The sequence below is a fragment of the Xenopus laevis genome, chromosome 2S (assembly GCF_017654675.1).
Source record: "Xenopus laevis strain J_2021 chromosome 2S, Xenopus_laevis_v10.1, whole genome shotgun sequence".
Classification (NCBI taxonomy): domain Eukaryota; kingdom Metazoa; phylum Chordata; class Amphibia; order Anura; family Pipidae; genus Xenopus; species Xenopus laevis.
Genome location: NC_054374.1, coordinates 102882971 through 102909969, shown reverse-complemented (window position 1 = coordinate 102909969; position 26999 = coordinate 102882971). Strand labels below are relative to the sequence as shown.

At 39.7% G+C, this 26999-nt stretch overlaps 1 protein-coding gene across 3 annotated transcripts in view; it reads left to right on the top strand.

Moving 5' to 3' along the window:
• The first annotated feature begins 2992 nt into the window (after positions 1-2992).
• The window catches only part of fhl2.S (four and a half LIM domains 2 S homeolog), a 32734-nt gene continuing 8727 nt past the window's right edge, over positions 2993-26999 (top strand). Inside the window, exons 1-3 of one of the 3 annotated variants that reach the window (XM_018249789.2) lie at positions 2993-3300; positions 12243-12421; positions 25437-25611. In XM_018249789.2, the coding sequence (XP_018105278.1) occupies positions 12266-12421; positions 25437-25611 (331 nt within the window). In that variant the 5' untranslated portion in view covers positions 2993-3300; positions 12243-12265. Of the gene's footprint in view, positions 3301-3324; positions 3412-9164; positions 9183-12242; positions 12422-25436; positions 25612-26999 lie in introns of those variants that run through there. The other 2 variants (XM_041584209.1, XM_041584210.1) reach the window with 2 other exon arrangements.

The window sequence follows — 26999 nt, the reverse complement described above, 5'->3', positions numbered from 1 at the left end:
TTAATTTTAACTTTTTTTAAACATTTTAGTGCATTTGGAGGCAAATAAATTCTACATCTGAAATAAACACAAGTACATGCCAAGTCCATGCAGCTGAGAAGTGTGTCTATTGCCCAGTACAGCGTGGTTTTATATACACATACAGTATAATGAATGCATGGAAGCTTGAGCAGCTGCCAACTAGAGCAGATCCTAAATTAAAATTAGGTGTGGAAAATAGTTTCAGCATCAAAAACACAGAGACAGAATGGATTATATCTGAATCTTTTTTGGGATTAAATTTTAAAACATCAGAAATGTATTAAATGCGACAGCCCTTCCACAAGCCATGCACATTGTAGCTATTGTGATTTGTCGTTAAGCTGGTTTCAATGGGGACCTATCATGAAAACAAACATTTAATATAGGCTTTATGGAAATAATACATTTTCTAAATAAATATTATCAGATAAAAGTCGAGATGCTTTTTACTCTCCCCTTCTCAGAAATCTGTCTCTCTAAATGCAGCTTTGTGTCAGCGTGGGTTATATTTAGGACAAATACATTTGTTGTGTTACTCCCTTTGCTTAGATGATGCATTAGAGCTGTCTTCTCAAAGAAACAACTCCAACACAAAGCTTGATATAGAGAGACAGATTGCTTTAAGGGAAAGAGTGAAAAGCATTTTCAGAAATGGTACAGAATTTCGAATTTTATTTGAAAATGTATGCACGGATATGCTCCATAAACATACATTATATTATAGCTATGCACCGATCTTAATAGTTTAACTGTTTTAATAATTTTATGTGCAAGTTTTGCTCTTGATACCAATAACTACTACAGTCTCCAACTACTTTATTTAGGTCTACTGGTTACATAGTATTTCAACAAGTTTGAAATTCGGCTGACTTTTGTGTCGGTTTTGTGTCTTTACCCCAGGGGGTCAAACATAAAGAATACAGTAGGTATATGGAGTCTTTAAAAAAGTGTTTTTTCCATTATTAACCATTATATATTGCATTATATTTAAAAGTCCAGGGTGAACTATATAAATATTTATCTCTGTATCACATACAGTATGTACACTATTATGTCAGTACACTTAGATCTGTAGTGCTGTGTAGGAGGCTTAAGCTGGCCATAGACGCAAAGATCTGATCATACGAATCATCGTACGATCGGACTTTCCCATCTCCCCACTTGTCACTAACCATTCAGATCAAATAAAGTAGTTAAAGAACAGATCAGCCGATGTTCTGCCCCTGACAGCAATCGTACGAAAGTTATGTCCGACCAAAGCTAGTGACAGTCTCCCTCTGAAAATCGTACGATCGGCAATACATGCAGAGATATTATCAGCAGCCGACAGAAATCTTTTAACCTGTCCAATCAACCAAACGACCGATCTCCACCGGACGAAAAATGTCGGGACTCTCCACACACGGTCCGAAAATCATACGATTCCTCGATTCGTACGATGTGATCTTTGCGTCTATGGCCAGCTTAACTCCCATCCATCCTCTTGCCCTCTAGCCTCTCTCAGTGTAATGCAGTCTGGTCTGGATCACAGTGACATCCACTGGTGATTGCATAATGTTGAGTAACACTTCATTTGTTGAAATATCTGCAAAGTCTTCAGTATTTTCCTGTGCAAAATGTTAGCATGTTCAAAAGGGATTTGCCAAGTGTGGGTTAGTGTAAATACTTTTTACATCAATGGGTATATCTAATTATATTTGTTTTTTTAAAAAGGAAATTCTCAGTTAAGTATTGTGTGCATTTAATTTGGACATGTTTATTCAGGGGATTATCATTGGCACTCAGAATTTACTGGGTTCAGTTATTTGTCCTGCTGAAGGCAGGTTGCTGTCAGTGAGATCTATATTCGATAACCTGTCTGAATATGCAGGGGGTCATTTTATGTGCTACTTGCTGCCTTGTGCCTGCATAAGAAGTGTCCTAAATGCAAATGCTTTCTGAATGAGTAATAAGGGCTGTTATTTTGGGTCCCTCAGCACTTGCACCCAGGGCATAATTGACTAAGGCCCTTATTTATCGGCTTGCATCTGTTCATACTGGTTAAAGCAGATATGGCTAATGAGATCCAATATCCATATTATTCCAAATAATGTCAGAATGTGTGTTTGGCTTTGTAAGAAATAACTCATATTCCCTCACCAAAGTATGGTGATTCAGTAGCTGGCACTCTGTCTTGCAGTGACTGGGTCCTGAGTTGGATTCCAGCTTGGGTGCTATTTCTAAGGAGTTTATATGTTCCTTCCATGTTTGTGTGGCTTTCCTCCCATACTTCAAAAACAAACAGGCAGATTAACTGGTTCCTGATAAAATAATGAATTGCGTGAATACAATAGGGACCTTAGAATTCAAGCTCCTCTTAATAAATAATTAAAATAAAGCACTTCATAAATGTGCTGGTGCTTTATAATAATATGCATATATATAAAATGCAGATGATGTTCAGCATTTGACATCTTGGCTTACAAATCCATTATATATATCCTAAACCAAAGCTATATATATATATATATATATAAAGTTATCTCTGTCCAAATATTTATGGACCTAACTGTATATATACATACAGTGCAACCTCAATTCAAGTTTTCCCTCATTTTACATTGTTGTTTTGTGGTCCAACCTATATATTATGTGTAAATGTGGGTTCTATATATATCTATCTATATATATATATATATATATATATATATATATATATATATATATATATATATATATATATATATATATTCATTTATATAATTAAATTGCCAATATGTCTGTTTTCACACAGTTTTATTGGCCCAGTAGTTAAAATGTCCTGTTAATCCTGAAGGTCTATGTTAATGCAGAATGTCCGGTACCTATTCTTGGCTGCTGACCTGGATAAATGTGGTGTAGGATTAGGACTAGCATTCTGTGGAGTATCTGTTTAAACAAGCCGATTGCTGTGACACGGGGTGGGGGTAATGAATTGATGAAAGCAAAAATCCCAGCACAGACATTATCTTAGAATTATTTAAAAAAGAATCCAGAAAGCCACAACCTGAGAAAGAGTGAAAGTGTTGGATGGCAGATGCAGGGAGCCTGTAAGAGTGAGAGTGTGTGATGCTTTTGTCTCCTTATATGGTAAAATGATAGGAAGGGGGTTCGCTGGGCTGTGAAGGCAGCCGCTTTCCATACAATCCAGGATGCAGAGCTAAGATCAGACTGTTGGGATTGTGCAGTGACACTTTAACAGCTGAGCAGGCCAATCTCTGTGCACCTACAGCTGCATGTGCGGCCCTTCTTCTGAAATCTGTAAGTAGGCTCTTCACCTTGCTTATTGTAGTATGCTTTGTCAGTATCATTCTGTGTGCCAAGGCTTCCAGTGTGTGCATGTGCTTGCAGCAGCAGCAGCAGGATATTCAGGTAAGTACAGGAGGGATGCAAGACCAGAAAGCATGGGTATTCATATTATGCCGGCCTTACCTACAGATGCAGATGCAGAAGGATTTAAAGGGAACGTATACCTAAAAGTAACATTTTGCCAAATGATAGAAAATTTAATGCAAAGCCACTTTTCAATTAGTGGTTTTTAACTTATTTGTTAATGCAGTTTTAACTTAATTCATAGCAGTCATTATTTGTCTCTTTCTGCACGGTGGCTTGAAGCAATGCAGGCTTGCATGCTTCTTCACAGGTCTGTTAATCAACAGGCTTCAACTACACTCTTTTAGAAGCCAGAAGCAGCAGTTCAGACAATGGACAGATACAGCTTTCAGTAGCAGTTACAAACCATGGATATTTGTATTTAATATACATTGGAAAGTTGGTTAGAATTGCCTTTTTCATAAGCCAAATTTTTATTTTTGGGTTTACATCCCTTTTTATAAAAGTGTAAATAAACACCCAAGCTAGAAACGAGTAAGTCCGTGTGATATATATGATAAATATAATGTATCTTCATTGCTCTCAGTGAGAATAAGTTTGAAGGACTGGGGAAAGCTGTCTAAAGCCTTTGTCAAAACCCAGTAATCCTGAGCAACCCAGCATTTCCCCATTTTACTCCACAATGTGTGTATTTATAGCATGTACATAAGTGACATCACTGGGACTGATACAAGCTTACCTTTTTAATACCCATGGAATATCCTTCTTTTAGATCAGGGAATCCCAACCTTTTTAACCCATGAGCCATATTCAAATGTAAAAAAAGTTGGAGAGCAACATAAATATGCAATAAATTCCTGGGATTGCCAAATATGGGCTGTTTGGCTATTTGGTTGCCCCTATGTGGATTCACAGCCACCAGGAGGCTCTGTTTGGCAGTACACATGGTTTTTATACAACTGAAATTAAAAAATAAACACCTGAGTTGAGGTAACTGGGAGCAACATCCAAGGGGTTGGAGAGTAACATGTTGCTCACAAGCATCTGGTTGGGGATCACTGTCCTAGATAAATGATAGATAGACAGGCAGACAGATATATAGACTGGCAGACAGACAGACACAGATAGAGAGAAAGACAAGCATACAAATAGACTCATAGATAAGAGGAACATAGATACATAGCCATACAGGTAGATGATAGATTGATAGACAGATACAGATATATGATGGATAGACAAGACAGAAAGACAAACAAATAGATAGACTGAAAGACAGACAGACAGACTGATAGATAGATAGATAGATAGATAGATAGATAGATAGATAGATAGATTAATTGATATAGTTGACAGGTGATAGATGCATAGATGGTATATAGATGAATAAATAGATAAATGGATTAAGCTACAGAGTGATAGACAGATGATAATATATATATACTAATAACCAAATAGACAAATTATAATTAAACAATATACAGAGATAGATATAGACTGTTAGAAATAAACTAGAAATTAAAAAGGCACAGATATAGATAGAACGATAGAAAATAGATGGAAAGAGGAGAGATACCTAGTGATCTAGCTAGCTAAGTAGATAGATATAGATATATAAATAGCCAGATAATAGAATTCTTATGACTGTCAGATGTGAAATGTTTTTCTTATTTTGGATAATGCTCGTCAATAGTAATAGTGAGGTTGACACATCAACATTTTATTGTGCTGAATATTGATTGTTTGTAGCCCTCCAACTTGTGCTACCTGAGCTGTATCCCATAAGCTATCTCACTTGCCCCCAGCAGCAAAAGGCACCACCTACCATTACGCCACTGGGTAAGAGAATAGAAAATTAGATTTCCAGGGAATGGCTACAAAGCTAGCATTGTACAGTCCTACCTTAAACTGAATTTTGGAATGTCTGAGTGTCAGATGACATACCATAATAATGGAACACTAACAAAGTTGAAGATTTAGATTTTATTGGACTTGAAGCAGCCTGGAATGTATTTTTGCTTGTATTTTATTTCCAATTAAATTAACCAGAAAAAGGCAAAAACAACAATAGGAAAAATATGTCATTTTCATTAGGAATGATCGGAATGATTTGTCCTCAGAATACAAGAATACATCTTGTTCTAAACCTATCCCTGTAGGGCTCCTAAAGAGAACTATCAAATTACATCTTAAATTATGGCACTGATTATGTAGCTCCTGAAAACTCTGGTCCCAAATTCCACAGTCTCATTAGTTACATGAAGCAGCAGGCTGTTTTCCCTATCGAAATCTTCAGTTTGGAACCAGATAAATGTGCCAGAACTCATTGGCTAGATTTTCTAAAATACATTCTGGGATAGAATAGAATTTGATAGGCTGAAAAATATCTTTGGCTAAGGACTGCACAATGATCAATGGTAAATTGTATCATGAGGTGACCCATCTGCAAGGTTCCCAAAGTCTGGTTGCAAAGCTTGCGCCAGGTCTAATACCCATTAGCTGCTGGTCCGCAAACAGCATTTATCAAATACATGTAAGAAAGAAAACACATTACAGGGAACCAAGACCTGGTGCAAATGCTTGGTCTTTTACCAGTAGACATGATCATAATGCAAACAATACCTGTCCATCAGCACATATATTACAGTATGCTGGTGCTCTGCTTGACAACACTGGGCATGAAAAGTGTGTGTGTATTTTCTAATTTAAAAGAAATGTATATATAATTTGTATTATCATTATCTGTTAATTATGTAGAAACAACAGGCAATGCTTATTATTGTTTATGGAGCTTACAATCAAATATCCCTTCCATGCATTCACACACACACTAGGCCAATGTCATCAATAGCTTGCCTGTGTGTTTTTGTATTGTGGGTGAAAAATCACACAGCTATAAAGAACATAAAAAGTGGAGTGCAACATGAATAAAATACCACCCATGGCTGGGTCCTACTCCTAAATTACAAATTTGCTGGCAATGTATTTGCTCGAAAATGTATAATCACCTTTGGTTCTGCCCCCAATCCCTGCTCCACTCTGTCTTCTCCTGCACTTTTCTCCCCCACCCAATTTACCAAATTCCTGCTGCCTTGGCCCGATCAGTCTAGTGCCCTCGCCTCTAGATTGTAACCCCTTTTGCATCATAACCTGCCCCTTTTTGCATCATAACTCCACCCCTCCTAATCTTACGCCCTACCCCTGTCCCCTTTCTGGTGTTTTGTTCTAAGTAAGATGGGAATGCAGTGGGAATGAGCACTTTCTTGCATATCTCAAGACAAAGAAGAAAATTATTTCGCAATTATTCTATTAAAAACACTGAACAATCAGTTTTAATTTAAGAGAACACATAAGTAGAAGCTCTGAAGACATAATTCTGTCTAATTTATGTGCATATTTGTGCGAATACAGGTGTGCAACCTGTTATCCAGACTGCTCTGGACCTTGTGCTTTCCAGATAAGAGATATTTCCATAATTTGGATCCCCACACCATAAACCTAATACGATTTTTTTGCCTCAAATAAGGATTATTGATATCTTAGTTAGGACCAAGTGTGAGGTACAGTTTTATTATTACAGAGAAAAAGGAAATTGTGTTTAGAAGTTGAGCCTATAGGAGAAAAGCTGTCTGGATAACAGGTTTCTGGATAACAGATCTCATACCTGTAGATTTTATTTACAACTTTTATATGTTCCTGCAAAGACTTTACCACCACGGTGTGTGCAATTTTGGAACACAATTGCTATGTTTTTTTTACCCACAATGTAGAGTTTATTTCCTCACAATTCTAGCAGCATTGCAGCTGAGCACAGGGAAGTTGGCACATGATTCTTTGGGTGCAAGTCTGTTGCACCTACTGATGTAGTCAGCTGTCTGAACCCTGGATCTTAGCTCCAGGATTTCCTTGCAGCAATAGGTGCACTGGTGCACAATTTTCAAAATGCATGGGTGCTCAGCACATCAAAGTACGTGTAATATATAATGTGACTATATCCACAGCTCAGTTGCACTTGCATTTGTAACTGAACCCTAGGGCACACAGGCAGATTCGGGGAGATTAGTCGTCCAGCGACAAATCTCCTCTTCTTTGGGACGACTAATCTGCCTCCCCTGCCATCCCGCTGGCTAAAATGTAAATCGCCGGTGGGATAGCACGATTCTTTTTCCGAAGTTGCCTGAAGTTGGAAGGTGAGGCAGGGGAGATAGTCATATAAAGTAATTACAAGTGTGCAATGTTGTTTTTCTGTTAATAATGGCCACCTTTTAAGGAAATGACATGTTGTACTTATCTCCCAGGCCTGCCTTCATCTAAATGTAATTTTTCCTTAATGGGAAAACTAAGAACATTGAGTTGTTGCTCGTGGGCATCTCATGACTCTTTCTATTAATCTAACATGAGATACTGGCACGTAACCCAATTTAATTCAGCCAACTTGGACCATCGCTACCAGCATCTGTGTCCTAACGGGAAATTAAGCAAATGCTACTAGATGCCTATATTATAAAAGTGATTTATGAGACTGGGCAACACAATGCAAATTGAAAAGTATATTGAGGCAATCTCTTAGCAGCCGAATTATTCAACCTTTAGTCTAAGAAAAGTTTACTTTCTAATGGAGGTGAATGGAATGTACAGAAATAACAGGCAGGGGTCTTTCTTCTATAGTGTGCTCAGTGAGCTCGCATTTGGATTCCACCCCTCCAATAAAAAAGGATCATGTTACATGTAATGTTACACAGATGTACCTGGTGGCTTCCCATTAACCAGAAGAACTCAAGCCAAGAAACACAGAATGTATACATGATCATCAAATGTGCGGCTGGTATTTCCTATTTAAGTATCTTGTTTCTCTATGTCAGATAAAATACCTAAGGGGGAATGTAATTAAAAATCGCAAGTTTTATTTAAAATGGTGTTTTTCCGAATGTTTAGCGCTGCTCGCAATGTAAAATAATTCGCTGGCGAATATTACATTGCACATTATCGCTAAGGAAAGGTTAGCGTCAACACCTGCTCTGGGGTTTCATTAAATATTTTCTCGCAAAATACGCTTTGTAATTGTGAAACATACACTGCGAATGTTCACAAAAGCTATTTGGTCCCAAAATTTGAGAGGAAGTCGTTGAGGTCTGTAATCGGTCAAAAAGAATGCAAACTTGATTGCCAGCATTCGTAATGGTCTTTGCAAACGTTTGCACTAACGAAACATATTACATTCCCCCACTAGTATATAGGTCGATGGGAGGAAATATATGTACTGTACATGTCAGGGCCATAACTAGGAGTAGGCAGAAGAGGCACCTCCTAGGACGCAACTATAAGGGGGCGCTTGGCAGGTACCTATTAAACGTATTCCGCCTACCCCTATTAAGTGTTTGATACACCTAAGAAGCTCTCCCCTCCCCTCTCTGTCACTCCTCTCCCGTCACTCCCTTCCTTCTGCTACTGGGTATGCGTGCAGTAGTTTGTTGGCGGGCGCACACACGCGTTTGGGCGAACGCACACAGGGGGTAGCAGGCTGGCCAGGCGGATTGCCTAGGGTGTCTAGACGCAAAGATCCAATTGTACGAATCGAGGATTCGTACGATTTTCGGACCGTGTGTGGAGAGTCCCAACATTTTTCGTCCAGCGAAGATCGGTCGTTTTGTCGATCGGACAGGTTAAAAGATTTCTCTGTCGGCTGTCGATAATATATCTGCATGTATTGCCGATCGTACGATTTTCAGTGGGAGACTAGCTTTGTCGGACATAACCTTCGTAAGATTGCTGTCAGGGGCAGAACATCGGCTGATTTGTTATTTAACTGAATGGTAAGACTTTGATCTGAATGGTTAGTGGCAGGTCGGGATATGGGAAAGTCCGATCATACGTTGATTCGTACGATCGGATCTTTGCGTCTGTGGCCAGGTTAGCCAAGAAATGTTTCACATGATGTATTGTGCTTCTGTACCAGCCCATGAGCACCACAATCCTTTACCAGTGAAGGGCTGTCCAGAATACATTGGGCATGTGCAGTGGCCCTTTATTCCATCTCAGCTAAATCCTGGACATAAAACAAGCAAAGTTTCTTGAACAAAGGCCTGTTGTCACTTGAAAGATGCTTGTTTTTTGTCCAGGGTTTAGCTGAGATGGAATAAAGTATTTTTTAATAGATTTTCAGCTTCTATGGTGCTGTTCATGATACATGATCATTTAAAGATCTGCTAACAAATTGGAAAGAATGCATCATTGCTGTAATAGGGCTGCTGTATAGAAAATAAACCTATAAAGCATATCATATTTTAATCTTTAGTTCTCCACTAAATAATGTTATATTTTAAATAAGCATACAAATGCTATTCTGCCTTATTGACTGTTTGTACTCAGCCTTGATTATAAGCAATCTAAATCCTTGATCCCCAGTTCAGGAGAAGATCTGGAGAGAATGCTCCAGTGCAGAAAAAAATGTTTGATTTTTTGACTTCACAAATGCCCACCCTGTCAGTCCCAGAGTTGTTCTTTTTAAATGAAAGTAAACGAATTTAAACCAAATATATCACACTGGCTAGGAATGAGCTTTTTCAGAAATGCAGACTAAGTGCACAGTAAATATACAGTAAATGTATATTTCTGTGTGGCACTTTAATCTTTAATCTAAATATGATGAAAGCAGATTTGTATTAAATAAGATTTTTTGTTTTCACAGGTGTTGGACCCTCAAGTTCACATTTATAGTTATATTACCTACAGTGAACAAAAATATTAGTATTACTACAGTATATTGATTTTAAAACCACTGTCTGTGTCTATTATACATTTACAGCAGTACATTTTTGGTATATTGGATATGTCAGCATCCCTGAAGGCCTAACTTTATATATATGGACCTCCCCACAACTAAAGGATTTCTGTTTGCTTTGCCTCATTAAACCAGTGGCATTTGCAGAAAAAAGAAGCAAATCTGAAGGGATTTTTGATGCAGTGGATAGTGGATTAGTAATGACAGGCAACTCTAAAACAGTCAAGACAGTGTTTATCTTCACTTGTATATGCCTAGTGCAAATATTTATACGGAGGCCAGGATTTTCCTACACATGCGAGTGTTTATATCTCATAAGGGTACGTGAAGAAAATGACAGATCTGATATTAATAAGTAGCTAATGAGTTTATGTAGCATTGCAGCTAAAGAGAGTGGAGCTCTTAAATATATTGACATTGCTTTTAGTGGTCTTGGGACACTTCAACAGGTCATTAAATTTAAACACCAGCAAGTAGATTTGTATAAGTGCAATAACCCTGAGCAACAAATTGTTATTTACACCCAATGTATTCTTTTCCCCCAAAGTTGCAGAATGTTGTACCAACCAATATGTACAAACTGGCCCTCAGTACTACTGTAAATAATACAATGCAATTAGTATCAGTGTCAGTGTAAATGAGGCTCTTACATCCTTCTATTTGTACAAAATTTGCATATGATGCAGAATAGTAACTGAGGCCTGGACATACAGTATACCGTTGCCAAAAGAGGTACTAGTATGGGATCCATTATCTGGAAAACCATTATTTATTGAAATTACAGGAAGGCCATCTCTCATAAACTCCATTTTATCCAAATAATCCAATGTTTTTAAAATTGTTTCCATTTTCTCTGTAATAATAAAACAGTGCCATGTATTTCATATAATTAATCTTTACTGGAGGCAAAACCAGCCTATTGGGTATTTTTAATGTTTAAATGATTATGGTATTAAGATCCAAATTACGTAAAGAAGACTTATCCAGAAAGCCCCAGCTTTCCATACCTGTAGCTCATTCATAAAGAGCTGCCATTATGGGTTGGCTGCACATGGTAGCAAGACTGACACAAATAGCGTTATGCAAATCTTTTCTGTTGGTTATTTTTTATTGCTGCAAATTAGTACTGTGCATCCTTACTAAATGAAACATCACTGTATAAGAGACAGATAAAGGCACAATGTTAAATATCTTTCAAGCAGGATGTCACTCCCCCAACAACATTTTTCCTCCCAAGCTGCAGACGTGTAGGTATTCCCATTTGTTTGTTCTTTCTTCTGAAGCAAAATAAAAATGTGAAACATGCCATATGATTGCATTACTTAACCAAAAAGTTCAGGGTAAGCATATGGAACAATTGGCTTGTGTTATGCGCAAAGGAATATGTTTGATTAAATATACAGGCATGTGCAGGAAAATATACAAGAGCAAGATGGACTCTGTTTATTGACACAGGCGTAGGATAGCAGACTGCATGGCATCATTTTGAACTAATTGACATATTGCTTAAGAAAAGCTTACATTTGTGGTATGTGGTAGAGTTTTTCATTCCCCAGTGATGACAAAGAAGTTTGTTTCTTGCTTTCAGCTCCATCAGCTGTGCCAAGATCAAAAGGAACATTTTGAGTCTTTTTTTATTGCAACAGGGACATGGGAAAATCCCATTTAAATTTCTTGCCAAGGTGATTTCAGATCTTTGGTTTGCAACAGAACCATTGTGCTCATATTTTGCACGGAACTGAGAGAATTACTTCCCACTCCCACCCAGCACTACTGCTGGATTTTGCAGCATGTATCTGGCAGTGGGCTGTGGGCTTTAAAAATATTTCTGCCCATCCTAGGCATATATATTTGGGTGCCTATAGTGAAACCATGGCCCTGCCTGTACATTGAAAACCCTTTGTCATTAGCTGCTTCGCTTTCCTAGGAGTTAGCTCATTTCATACCACTAAAAAACTTTCCCTCCTGGTGCAAGAGTAAAGGTATGTGCTTCTAACTTACCACTGAGCAAAAAGTCAAATATGTCGTGCTAACCAGTGCAATATACAAATTCACATTTCAAATTGACTAACTGTTTTTTTTCTTTTAAAAGGTTAAGAGAAGTGTGGACTTAAAATGACTGAGCGCTTTGACTGCCACTACTGCAAGGACTCTCTCTTTGGCAAAAAGTACCTGCTGAGGGAGGAGAATCCCTACTGCGTGAAGTGCTACGAGAGCCTATACTCTAACTCATGTGAGGAATGCAAGAAACCAATTGGTTATGATGGAAAGGTATGATATATTTTCCAGTGGATGTATGGACTAATTCAAGAAGATTTGGGGGCTGATTCACTAACTTCGAGTGAAGGATTCAAAGTAAAAAAACTTCGAATTTCGAAGGTTTTTTTGGGCTACTACGACCATCGAATGGGCTACTTCGACCTTCGACTACGACTTCGATTCGAAGTAAAAATCGTTCGACTATTCGACCATTCGATAGTTGAAGTACTGTCTCTTTAAAAAAAACCCCTAGTTCGGCAGATAAAAGCTACCGAAGTCAATGTTAGCCTATGGGGAAGGTCCCCATAGGCTTGCCTAATTTGAAGGATTTGATTGTTCTGCGCTAAATCCTTCGACTTCGATATTCGAAGTCGAAGGATTTCAATTCCTAGTCGAATATCGAGGGTTAATTAACCCTCGATATTCGACCCATAGTGAATCAGCCCCTTGGTGTTTGCCTCAAGATAGCAAAAAAAATTGTTCTAGGAGATAACGACTTAATAGCCAGCAAAGTATTTATTTGTTGAAGAAACGCCAACAAGAAGATTGTTAAAATATCCAAAAATCTCAGACTGTGGAAGAAACTAAATTTTATATTGAGATAAACCTACATTTTCTTTGTTTCAGTCAGTCTGTAATATTTTATAGATTAAGGCCACATAAGAATAAAAGCTTGGCTGTAAGAATAGGAAATATTTGTCTGAGAATGGATAAGGAAATGAAGTCCAAAAGCTGACAAAAGAAAATAAATATACTTAGTGTTTCTTTACCTTTTTTCAGAGGACCCAGATAAAGTCAGCTGTTTAATTTACTATTGCATATTGTAGGGTCAGTCTGCAAATTGCTGTGGAATATGTTTGTGTGATATAAACAATAATACTGTAATATTAAAGCAAAATAAATGGCATTTCCTAGATAAAACCCCTGTTATAACAAATGAATTCTTATACATGAACCTGGGACACAGGCTGCAGCTGTGAAATAAGAAATACTTGTTTATATGAAGTTCATTATGTCTATTTAAATCAATTGTTCTGATTACAGGGAAGGAATGGGGTCGTAGTAAAGGGAAAAATCATACTAAAACCCCATTAATTCATGTGCCTGTACCACTAAAATTTAAGTTGCTTGTAAAAGAAGGGTAATACCCAGGTAACTGGGCCGTTGGCAGGCAATATGTTTTTGGTACAGTTTCAGAATCCCTTTAATTCTGTTGGTGCCATTTACAGCTGTTGAATGTACATTAGCATGTTACTAGAACTTCAGCCTGGAGTAATAACTGGTGAATCATTTGAGTGAAGAGCCATTTAGTTAAAAATATATTTATTGCTCTATGTGCAGTAGTCATAGCTGAAAATGTCTTGCATTTCTTCTGGTGATATCAGGAATCTGAAAAAGTTGGAAGAAATTCAGACCATTTGAGAAATATATAAATTAATCTGAGTGAACTTTTAAACTCAACTTTACAAGTCTGCTACTCAATGAAACTGGCACTATGCTTTCCAAGTTATAATAAATAACTATTACAGATATAACTACCTAGTGACAGGGTAGTGTGGAAGCAGAGCTGTATTGTGTAACACTGTTATTCCTGTGCCAGCAGTAATTAGGTGGCAAAGAGCTTTATTGATTACATTTAATGTATTTCCTCAGGATGTGCACTGACAAATGGGATTTTTCAATCCAAGCTAAAATAGTCAAAGGGAAGCTAAATTATATATTTTATTGCTTATTGTGCTTAGTATAAGGGACTGTACCGTTGTGCCATGCCTCTGTACAAAGTAGTTCAGGTATGGGATCTGTTAATCAGAAACCCATTCTTCAGAAAGCTCTGAATTATGGGAGGGTCAGACTTAAATTTAATTAAAAGTATTTCCTTTTCTGTAATAATAAAATGAATTATGGGAGGGTCATCTCTCCCAAAGACTAAAATATTTCCTTTTCTCTGTAATAATAAAATGATAATAATATCTTAATTGGAATCAAGTAGAAAGTATTGTTTCATTATTACCGGGAAAAAGGAAATCATTGTTAAAAATTTTTATTATTTGGATAAAATTGAGTCTATGGGAGGCGGCTTTCTGGATAACAGGTTACCAGATACTGGATCTCATACCTGTACCTTTTAACTACTCCTTATTGAAGCCCAAACAATCCTCATGAGTATATTTAATGTTTACATGATTTTTTAATAATTTAAAATATGGAGTTCCAAATTACAGAAAGATGCCTTATCTGAAAAACCCTAGGTCCCAAGCATTCTTATTAATAAGCCTCATACCTACAGTATATAGGGGGTTTTGCTGTTGCTATTTTTGTCCTTTGCAGGGGTCTTCTGCCCGCACTCCTGGGAGCAGAAAGACCAGTCAGTATGAGATTTGCTCTCCTAGTGTCAGGAGCACTTAGTTTCGGAGCGCTCTGCTTTGTGGACAAGATGGAGGTGCCCAGGGCCATGCACTGGTGTCATCGTGCTGTGCATGTGATGGTATCACAACGAAAACAGTGTGAAAACTCAGAATAAAAGTAAAACCAAGACATGGGTTTAATGCACGATAATAGGTTGCATGTCTTGGGGTGCTACTTAATACTTTATTTACTGTTTCCTGTACTTTTGACTCTTTGCATTGTTCCTGAACATGACCAATTGCCGTCTGCCTTTGAACCTTTTGCCTGAATCACCACTACAATCCTTCGTGACCCCTTGCCTACCACATACTTGACTTTATACCTAGTGCTTCCTCCTGGTCCAGACTTCTCCGCTAATTGAGCCGTGAGGCCAGGACACCTAGATATCACTGAAAGCTCAGCTTGAACATAATGGGGAATGTAATGACAATGGGACTTTTGTGCAAATGCCAGTAACAATAACATTGTTAAAGTAGCAAAAGAAAAAATGCAGTATCCCTCCACTCTGTTTAAATAGGTCTTTCACCTTCACAAACTTATTGTCAATAGTATAACACAAATAATGATTTTTTTCATTTTCTTTCTGTTTTATTTTTTTTGCAGTGTTTCAAAAACCTAAAGGGATACTGTCATGGGGAAAAACATTTTTTTTCCAAAATGAATCAGTTAATAGTGCTGCTTCAGCAGAATTCTGCACTGAATCCATTTCTCAAAAGAGCAAACAGATTTTTTTATATTCAATTTTGAAATCTGACATGGGGCTAGACATTTTGTCAATTTCCCAGCTGCCCCTGGTCATGTGACTTGTGCCTGCACTTTCGGAGAGAGAAATGCTTTCTGGCAGGCTGCTGTTTTTCCTTCTCAATGCAACTCAATGTGTCTCAGTGAGACATGGGTTTTTACTATTGAGTGTTGTTCTTTGATCTACCAGGCAGCTGTTATTTTGTGTTAGGGAGCTGTTATCTGGTTACCTTCCCATTGTTCTTTTGTTTGGCTGCTGAGGGGGAAAAGGGAGGGGGGTGATATCACTCCAACTTGCAGTACAGCAGTGAAGAGTGATTGAAGTTTATCAGAGCACAAGTCACATGACTTGGGGCAGCTGGGAAATTGACAATATGTCTAGCCCCATGTCAGATTTCATAATTGAATATAAAAAAATCTGTTTGCTCTTTTGAGAAATGGATTTCAGTGCAGAATTCTGCTGGAGCAGCACTATTAACTGATTCATTTTGAAAAAAAAAATTTTTTCCCATGACAGTCGGGCTCATTTATCAACACTGGGCAAATTTGCCCATGGGCAGTGTCCTATTGCAACCAATCAGTGATTAGCTTTTTGAAACCAGCTGCAAGTAGAACAATGGATGCAGATATCTGATTGGTTTCCATGGGTTACTGCCCATGGGCAAATTTGCCCAGTGTTGATAAATGACCCCCAGTATCCCTTAAGCTTTAACAAATTTGTTAGTAAAAATTTGTGTTTTTGCCAGGAATTTCTTCCTAGTAGGTGCCGTAAGCTCCCAGGAGGGTGTCACTAAAAAGTACTTAGAGAATTTCAGTCTTGGACCCTGTATGCTGGAGTGTTTTGCAAGGAGCAGACGCTCCATTCCATTGTTCCAGCTCAGATATAGAATGGACTTTTCACAGAAGAATCTCCCTTTGGGAAGGTTTTTCATTACAAATAGAGGTTCGGGATGTTCTATTGAGCAGGATGCAAATCAAGGAGACTATCTGTTGAGAAAGGACCTTCCAGTGAGGCTTGGTTGCTGGCTGTCACAGCAAAGAGAAGAGAGGAAGCATCTAAGCAGGGTCCAACTGGGCCGGCAGGACCCAGATCGCTCCCTGGGAACTGGTGCCGTCATTCCTGTTCCTCGAGATTGTGTCTGCAAAGAGGAGATGTTCGTGGGGGGGGGTCACATTTGGAAGAGCTTGCAAATGGGGTGGTGGCCCTAAGGTGGCAGCCTGGGTGAGCCCTGAACACCCCAGTCTGGCACTGCATCTAAGTGATTGAAAGTGAGGCCAGGAGGCTCAGCAATCTCCTGAAGAATAATTCAATGGAGTGAGTAAAGGGAGTGACCTCAAAAAATTTCTGTTTGGTATGGCTGGAAGTCCACAAGGGGCAAGCTGGAACTTTCTACAGTGGGAAGGACCCAGGCTCAGAAAACCTATGCCTAAAAAACAACTGATGGCAGGACCAACCTTTGAAGCTAACAAGGTGGGCAGGCTGTTCCTTGGTAGGTATTAGCAGGCCCGGATTAGTGGAAAGGCCACAAAGCAGGATTTTATGGGGGCAGCATGCTGCCCAACACACCCACATTGGTTCAAAAACACTGGTGATGTGCTGGAGATAAAATCATTTTTTAAATTTCCCATGCACCAATCACCATTGCTCCAGTCCAGATGATGACAATTTGCGGGAATAAAGGGGAGGGGACAGGGGCGACAAACTGCAGTGGGCCTAGGGGCGCCCACTATGTAAATCCTGCCCTGTAGCTAGGTAAGATCTTATAATAGCTCACTTCAGGTTACTGAGAACCTTTGGGTTCTGCAAGTTAAGGTCCCCATAGACGCAAAGAACAATCGATTTCAGTGCAATCCGACCAATTCGTCAAATTATCGTGAAGTTAGTGGGAATCGAATGATTGTACATCTTACGATTTTTTGTCCGACATCTGAATGAAAATTCATCAGCCAGGTTAAAAAATCGGTCCCAGTGCAATCTATCTATGTTTGCAGGGCCAAGCAGGCAGCTCCCCTCAGTTTTCCTGGCAATATCGCCTGAAATGGTCTTGGTTAATGAACAAATCGTACATTTAAACGATCGTTTCGAGATAATTGTGGTCTCACGATAATGAAAAGATCTTTTTAAGATCTTTACATCTATGGCCCGCTTTAGGCAGTGGGAGACATCTCACTGTACATCCAGACTACAGCTGCAGACCTTGGATATATAGATAACATTAGTGTGGTAACTGTGAAATAAGAAGTGTTTGTTGAGTATTTAAAAAGGGGCACCAGTACTGTACCATTCCTGCAAAAGGCTGTTGCAATAAAGTGAAACCCAGGACAGTGCATGCTGGCAAAGGGTGCATGACAGGGGCGGGACAAAGCTGCCTGGCAGGGGATTAGCAGTGGGTTTAGTGACGTAGTTGGGGGGTGGAGTTGTAAAGGGATGTGTAGCACTAACTGCTAAGGAGGGCATCCATTTTGGAAGAAGAAAAGGAGGAGTCCAGTCAAGGTAAATGAGATGTCACCCTGGCTGGCAAAATACCCTGATAGAAAAAAAGCCGAGTTAATAAGGGAGGGGTTTATAGTTGGGTTTTGATTGCAGGAATTTGAGATCAGCTTTGGAGCACCCAGAGGTAACTAGAAAAAAATTGGCTACGGAGGTAGAATTGGGCAGAATGGCCGGACCATTTATGGTTCCACCCGTGCCAAACCTGCGCCTGTCACCCCTAGGCGTGGTGCCCAAAAAGGAGGCAGGCAAATTTCGCCTGATACATCATCTGTCTCATCCACATGGCTCCTCAGTCAACGATGGGATAGATGAGGAGACGGCTCATGTAACATACACCTCCTTTGATGTGGCAGTGCGCCTAGTGAGGACCTGCGGCCGGGGTGCCCTAATGGCGAAGGTCGACATCGAATCGGCCTTTTGTCTCTTGCCAGTACACCCAGATTGCCAGCACTTGCTAGGGTGTAAATTTGAGGGCAAGATTTATATGGACAGATGTTTACCCATGGGCTGCTCTATTTCGTGTGCCCATTTCGAAGCTTTCAGCTCCTTCTTGGAGTGGGTGGTGAGGTTAGAAACTGGATCCAGGGCAGTCATTCACTACCTGGACGATTTTCTATGTGTTGGCAAGCCGGGGACGGAGGAGTGTAGGATTATACTTCAGGTCCTACTATCAGTATTTCGCAGGTTTGGAGTCCCCGTAGCTAGGGAAAAAACAGAAGGCCCCTCACGCATCCTCAAATTCCTGGGGATCGAGATTGATTCAGACAAAATGCAGTGCAGACTACCCCAAGAAAAGATTGTGGATTTAAAACTAGTGCTAAATTTCACATTACAGCAAAAGAAGGTGACACTTAGGCAACTGCAATCACTCCTGGGAAAATAAAATTTTGCCTGCTGAATAATGCCCATGGGGAGGGTTTTTTGCCGGAGGCTAGCCCAAGCTACAGCAGGGGTGGAGAAGCCGCACCACTTTGTGAGGCTGAATAAACAACACAAGGCAGACCTGGTAGTGTGGCAGAGGTTTCTGGATAAGTACAATGGATGTTCATTTTGGCTAGGGGAGAGTCAGGATAATGAGGAGTTGGAATTGTTTACAGACGCAGCCGGTGCATTCGGTTTTGGTGCCTTCTTTCAAGGACAATGGTGCATGGGGGAGTGGCCACTGGAGTGGCAGGAAGGGCAGCTTATAAAGAATTTAGCGTGCCTGGAGCTATTCCCAATCGTGCTGGCAGTAGTGGTGTGGGGGAAGGAGCTGGCTAATAAAGCGGTCAATTTCCACTCGGACAACATGTCAGTGGTTTCGGCTATTAACAATTTATCTGCCTCCTCCCCACCAGTGATCAACCTGTTACGGGTGTTGGTACTCAAATGTCTAGATCAAAATATTTGGTTCAGGGCCACACATGTGCCAGGAGTTACGAATGACATAGCCGATGCCCTCTCTCGTTTTCAGCTGGAGCGGTTCAGGCAGTTGGCTCCGAGGGCAGCCGAGGCCCCCACCCCTTTCCCAGACTTCCTATGGAGGATCCCGTTCGATACCTGGCAGGTTGTGTAAAAAATTATTTGGCGCCATCTACCTGGGTAGCTTATAGTAGCGTGTGGCAGCAGTGGGCAGAGCTCGAAAGGTATGTGCAGGGCCCTCTGGGTGCGGTGGAAAGAGAGGACTTAACATTGTGGTTCTTATATTTACACGGTACAGAGCACCGTTCGAGAACAGGCATTGGCAGAGTGTTGGCAGCCCTGTCTTTCATGTTTAAGATGCAAGGTTACGGGGACGTTACTAAGAGCTTTGTGGTTCGGCAGGTTGCGAAGGGTTTGAGGAGGGGCCAGCAAAGAAAAGACACACGCAGGCCAATCACCCTTAACATACTGGAAGGACTCTTTGGGCAGCTAGACAAGGTTTGCACTTCCGACTACGAGGTGGCACTTTTTCAGTTGGCTTTCTCCTTGGCATTTTTCGGGGCCTTTCGCATAGGGGAGCTGGTTAGCGCAAAGAAAAGTGAAGAGGGGGGCGTGCAATGTCGGCATGTGGAGCTGTGTGGGGTGGAACTTCAGGTCAGGATATTCGAATCAAAAATTGATAAAGGGGGCAAGGGTTTGTTGGCGCGGCTGCATAGTGTGGCAGGTTGTAGGTTGTGTCCAGTGCGGTGTTTCACCAATTATCTAGGGGTTCGGAAGTCCTCAAGAACATCCTTATTGGTACATGCAGACGAGTCAGTCATGTCACGGTTCCAGTTCATAGCAGTGTTTCAGAAGTGCTTCACGGGTCTAGGGCTGGTGGACAAGGAATACAGCTCACACTCATTTCGTATTGGGGCGGCAACGGAGGCGGCCAGGTGTGGGCTAGATGACTCTACCATTCGCAGGATAGGGAGGTGGGAATCTAGCCGATTTCAATTGTACGTTAGACCCCACTTGGTTTAGGGGTCACAGGAGGCGGCAAAGGACAGAAAACATTTGCAACAATTTACGTGGTTACAGCCCACTGGGACCAGTGGGATATTGTAAGGTTTGTGTAGCTGGTAGGTGGTTTATTCATTGTGTTTCTTTTCCTGTTATTGTTTTACTTATAGGTTCAAGGCGATGTGTGGTGTGGGTAATGGGACATTCCTACATTTTTTGGGCGGAACAACGTGCAGGGATACGTGAAAATGGTAGGCGGTTCGGGCTTCCAGCGGAAGCAGTGGAAGTGCAATGGCATGGGAAAAGAGATTTGTCATGGTTGCAGCTCAGGGTCTGGATAGAGGACAAGTTCCGTCAAGAGGGCCCCCCAGATGTTTTAGTGTTACACGCAGGGGGCAACGATGTGGGCAAGATCCCAATGAGGGACCTCATTGGGAGGATGAAGCAGGATTTGGTAAGAATCCGGGCTAGGGCCCCTAGACTAATGGTAATATGGTCTCAGATAGTCCCCAGGTTGGTATGGAGGGGGGCTAGAAACCTAAAAGCGGTGCATAGGACAAGGGCAAAAATTAATGCAGCTATGACAAAGTTTGTGAGGAATGCTGGAGGAATAGTAGTTAGGCATGTATTTTTGGAAGGAGACCCCGAATATTACAGACCTGACGGGGTACACTTGAATGGCCTGGGCCTCGATGTTTTTAACTATGGCCTTAGAGAAGGGGTGGAGGTGGCAGTTCAGGTGTGGAGGGGTATGAGGGATTGAAGGTGTACAAGTCCCTCATACTGTGGCGGGTCCCTGGCAATGGGGAGAGTTAATTAAGTGGAGTTTTACCAAGTACCAAGTTGGTTAATGGAACTTGGTTGGTGGTGTTCCTCTCTAAGAGCGGTGGTCTCTGGGAGGGTATGTTGTATTGGGGGTAGCATGCAGTCCTGTGTACCCATCATGCTAGAAGGCACAAGCGGCTGGTGGCTTAACGATTGCATGCACCTAATTGGGTCCATTGCCAGGGGCCTTGCAGAGGATTAAAATGTTAATGGTATATCACTGTTCATATTTGTATGTTTATAATGTTGTTAATATAACTGTTATTGATATATGTGTTATCTATTGTTAAATAATCTGTTGTGCAATAAAGCTGTGGACAAAAAGACTCCAACAAATAAAATGTATGGTGAGCGAGTTGGTTATTCCTAGGCCAGTTTGGGGGAAAAGGCAGGTATTTGTCCCTGCCCATGTCAAGTCCTTCAAAGGCTGTTACAATAAAGTCCTTCATGGGCTATATAAGTGAATCTACTTGTGCCATTTCTGCTTTCCAAATTTAATGTCGACTTAAATACATTTCTAGCTACAGGATCTCACTTGCCAAGTGAGGCCAAGAGCGTTATTTTTACGATCTATGTTTTGTATGCTAAAATGAGCATCCTGTTTCTTCAGTAAACTGCCTCCGAACATGTACGTCTGCTTTTTCTGCACTGTTATATACTGTAATACTAGCAGGAGAAGAAATCACTGTAAACTGAGCAGCAATACAACTCCCTCTTCAGAGCCAGGTCAGTGAATACCAGTTACATGTGGTATTAATAATATTTGGAATGAGCCCACTGATTTAAATGTAATCATCTGTAGGTAATATTTGTAAAACCTGCAGAGTGAAAAGCTCAAATATATGGTGGTAAAATGATCTGGATTTCTATAAGGCTTGAAGGCAAATCCTTCTCTGTGTCATTGCCTCCAGAGGAGATGTACCTGGTAATACCTTGGCAGTAATCCAAAATATATGTATTGTTTTAATACAAGGTTTTGGAAAAAGAATGGTGACATTCGTTATAAAAGCAGAACAAAATTTCTACTTCTATTATAATTCTTTTATTAAATTTCTTCTTCTATCTATACTATTTCTAAAAGATCTACTATCTTATTTTTGGAGAGATGATTATAATATCAGTTAAATACATTTTCTAGGTATAGCTCTTATTACTGTGTGAGTTGGTCAGTTTCATTAAGAGTAGGAAAAAAGGATGTCCTTCAGAGTGTTAGAGGGAAGGAAGAGGAGTTGTACTTGCACCTTCAGGTAACTGATACAGACAGCAGTTGAGAGAGAATCAATCAATCAATCCCCAGAGAAATTCTCTGTTAATTAGTTCTTAGCTAGGATTAGCCATCTTATTATTGTTATAGGAGTGGGTCAGCACCCATTTAGTGCTAGTCAGGGAAGGGAACCGCTCAAAGCTCTAACAGGAGTTTAACGGGTTAATACCCTGGTTGTAAAAAGGTAGACGCCTGGTAACCGAGCATAAAAGCCCCAGTGATAAGGAGGGTGTTTCTCTATAGAGAGGATCTCTATTCCACTCACAGTGTTCCTCACCAGACCTGGTTGCGTGAGACCATAGAATATTGCTCATATTCTTTATAAATACAGTATATTTGTTATAGTTAGTTATTTGTTATATAGGTTATAATGAATTATTTCCTGCTGTTCATATTGTTGTATTATTACAGTATGACTCATAAATCCTAGTTGACTGGTTACCATTCCATTGCTGCATAAATAAACATACCTTCTAAAGAATTCCTGGCACCCATTCATCTCCACCCTTAAAACACAGGTCCCTGCCATGAGTGGCATATCTTGGGTTAATCCCCTCCTGGCTTTATACTGTCATAATAGTGATAGCTTGAAACTTTGCTGCATGAGCCATACAGGTATGGTTCTAAAAATATCTTGGACAGCAGGTATTTTGCCTGACGAAGAGGGCCTGGGTGCTCCAAAAGCTTGCAATTTATACTTTTTCAGTTAGCCAATAAATGGTATCACCATTCATGAATTCTACATTATTTGTTTAAACTAGATGATAAACCTTATGCTGGCTGGAGGTCAGGGAGCCAGATTTTAAATGTATATATTATATCAAGATGCTCATTTTTATTCCTTTATTTGGCTAAACATTTGTGTTTTTGAGTGTCAGAAATGTAAATGGATGTTTTTTCTTCTGCCTCTGTAACTGAATAAGCAGCACACAGATGAGACTTTGCAGCTGGCTAAAGTAGCAGGAAGCTGGAAACAAGCCAGAAGGAACTCAGTGACTTGAATTTATTGTTGTTTTCCTGAAACCCTATTTCAGTTTTAGCAAATTTGATTTAGTGACAATTATATTTTTAAATTAATTTGTTATATGAAGACTTCCGGCCTGCAGCCCACCAAATGTTTGCGGCTGTATCCTCATGATGATTGTGATGTCTGTGCACTTATTTAGCTCTAAGTAGAACATCAGAGGGATAGTTGTGCCATTTGTGTGAAGCCTAGAATTTGAGAGCCCAGAATTACCAGAGCTACATTTTAAGGGCACACTAAACATTATTTTTGTACTGTGTGCCAGGTTTGCATAATATATTATATGATATATATACTGTAATATATTATAATATAGTTTATCAGTCAGTGTATAAAAATCAGGTTTGTAGTTTGTGTACTGAATGAGTGGTGTGCCATTTATAAGCACATGAAAACCACAGGTTACGGCCAATGGTAATCAAGGGCGTAGTAGAATAATGACCTTGTGCAACAACAGAACTTGCACTGCAGCACATGCCTTTATTAGTAATGATGTGATTGTAGAGTCCTCACTGTACTCGTTATTCAGGTCTCAAACTGAGACCTGTAATAGGAGATAACGCACATTCTTATATTCTTGTAATGGGAGCAATTTTGTAAAACAAATATTTAATTTTGTAAAACAAATATATTTTCATAGAAAGGTATCCTGCAGAACATAGTAGGACGAACCCCCACAGTAGACAACCTAAATAAAAATGGCTATTTATTGAGATAAAAGCTGTTCATTGTCTTTCCAGACAAGCAGACAGAATTGCCAGTTAGCGTGCAGCAGATTCAAGAGCAAGCCAAGTTTTCTGCACCGTCTGCCTCAGTTAATGTGACAGATTTATTCTGATCTCCTGGCTCAGTCAAGAAAATAATCAGAAACTATGAAAGATCTTTAGTTCCACATCACAATAGATACCAGATAGGCACATAAAAAGAGGTTGTAAGGACAAGAAATTATTTTCATAAATGCATCTTCATGATTCGCTCACCCAAAGACCCAAAGCACATTTTTTAATGTTCCAGACGTCTCCTGATTTTAATTTTCCTAAAGGATATTACAGCTGCAGATCAAATCAGTGCCCAGCTTCCCGTCCTATGTTCAAAACACAAGATCCAAATTAAATGGGGATTGACTGATTAAGTGATATAAATGCGTATTCTCACTCTGCAAATATTGTATTCTGACTGACTGTTAATTGGTTAATTGAATGTAAGTGCTCAGTCTGGAAAACTGGCACTGGAATATGATTTCTGTGCCCTATTTGTGCAGTCTGACATGTCAACTACATTTATACATTTTTTATAGATAATAGTGTGTGGATAAGATTGATAAATTTAGCCTTTAAGTGACCGTGGCTTATCCACCCAGCAGCCAACTGTCCTGTGCAGTGTTTCAAAATGATTTTCTCACAGATCAATGTGACTTGAACAGGTATAAAATTCTTCAGAATCAGGAATGCATGGGGTTGTGGTTTTTAATAATAACAAATATGTTTCATTTATGTATTCACTCATGTTTTGCAGTTGTTGGCCCTAAGCCCACATGATTGAAAGAGCATCATCTGATCACCACTTGGGTGGCCAAATTAACCAAACAGCCAGTTACTTGCTATTATAGCCAACTTGAATCTGTACTAATAAATATTTTATGAAATATCTGCTCACTTGTAATTGTTGCCTAGTTATATTCAACTTGTACTTCTCCAGATTTTATTAAACGACAACCACAAACATCCATGGATGGTGACAGCTGTTGTTTAAGAAGAAAAACTGTTTTGTTTGGTTCAAGCCTGAACAATATATTCCATAAATTATGTTTATATTTTTAAAAATATTACTTAGAAAGTAACAGCATTAACGGTGTATCATTCTTTTTCAGGATCTTTCCTACAAAGACCGCCACTGGCATGAATCATGTTTCCATTGCTTCCAGTGCAAGAAGTCACTGGTGGACAAGCCTTTTGCTGCTAAAGATGAGCACCTTGTTTGCACTGAGTGCTATTCTAATGAATATTCCTCCAAGTGCAACGAGTGTAAGAAGACAATCATGCCAGGTAAGGAGGGCTATTATTAAGTTATAGGACAGAGCATGGTATAATTCACTGTTAGAGTTCATGTTGTTAATGTTTATGTATTTCTCTGACAGACATTTAGAAGGTTATTTATTAAAGTCCGATTTTTTTCTGGGAAAAAACACAATTTTCCATACACCCGATGGTGTTAAAAGTCAGAATATAAAAGTACTCCAACTCCTGCTGAGTTCATGTAGAAGTCAATAGCAGATATATTGATTTGCACTGGGTTTCTGAAAAAGTGACTGTATTCGGGCGTCTAATCGCAAAAGTTGCGGTATTGGATTTTTTTTTACAATTTCATTGAATTTTTTCCTGCACAAGAAATTTTCAGGAAAATTTATTGATAATGTAAAAAAGGCGGGTTGTGGGAGCACTCCAAGGCAAAGTAAAAATATATTTAAATACAATGGAAGTGCTACTGATCTGGCCAAATTAACTACAAACATAGAGAAAAAGAAGAGTGATTGATCAATGCACATTCCCTGGTCCCCTGTCTCTTTAGTAATTCAGTATACAGTTAGGTTTATAAATATTTGGACAGAGACAACTTTTTTCTAATTTTGGTTCTGTACATTACCACTATGAATTTTAAATGAAACAACTCAGATGCAGTTGAACTGCAGACTTTCAGCTTTAATGCAGTGGGTTGAACAAAAAGATGTAAAGCAAAGAAAGGAGGAATCGCACACAGGAACAAATTGCAATGTGGGGTAAACCCCTAAGTGTTTATTGTGTCATAAGATGCACAACGTTTCGGGGGCACGCCCCTTCGTCACCCTAAGTGTTTATTGTGTCATAAGATGCACAACGTTTCGGGGGCACGCCCCTTCGTCACCTGACGAAGGGGCGTGCCCCCGAAACGTTGTGCATCTTTTGACACAATAAACACTTAGGGGTTTACCCCACATTGCAATTTGTTCCTGTGTGCCGATTCCTCCTTTCTTTGCTTTACATTGGAAATCGAGGGAGTGCCGTCTCCCCAGAGGATTGTGCACCAGGCAATCGAGTAAGGAAGGCCAGCGTGTGCGCTCACACTGTTTTCTACGAATTGAACAAAAAGATTGCATAAAAATTTGATGAACTAAAGCCTTTTTTTAACACAATCACTTCATTTCAGGGGCTCAAAAGTAATTGGACAAATTAAAAAACTGAAAATAAAATGTTCATTTCTAATACTTGGTTGTAAACCCTTTGCTGGCGACAACAGCCTGAAGTCTTGAACTCATGGACATCATCAGATTCTGGGTTTCCTCCATTTTAATGCTCTGCCAGGCCTTTACTGCAGCGGTTTTCAGTTGCTGTTTGTTTGTGGGCCTTTCTGTCCAAAGTTTAGTCTTCAACAAGTGAAATGCAGTTCAATTGGGTTC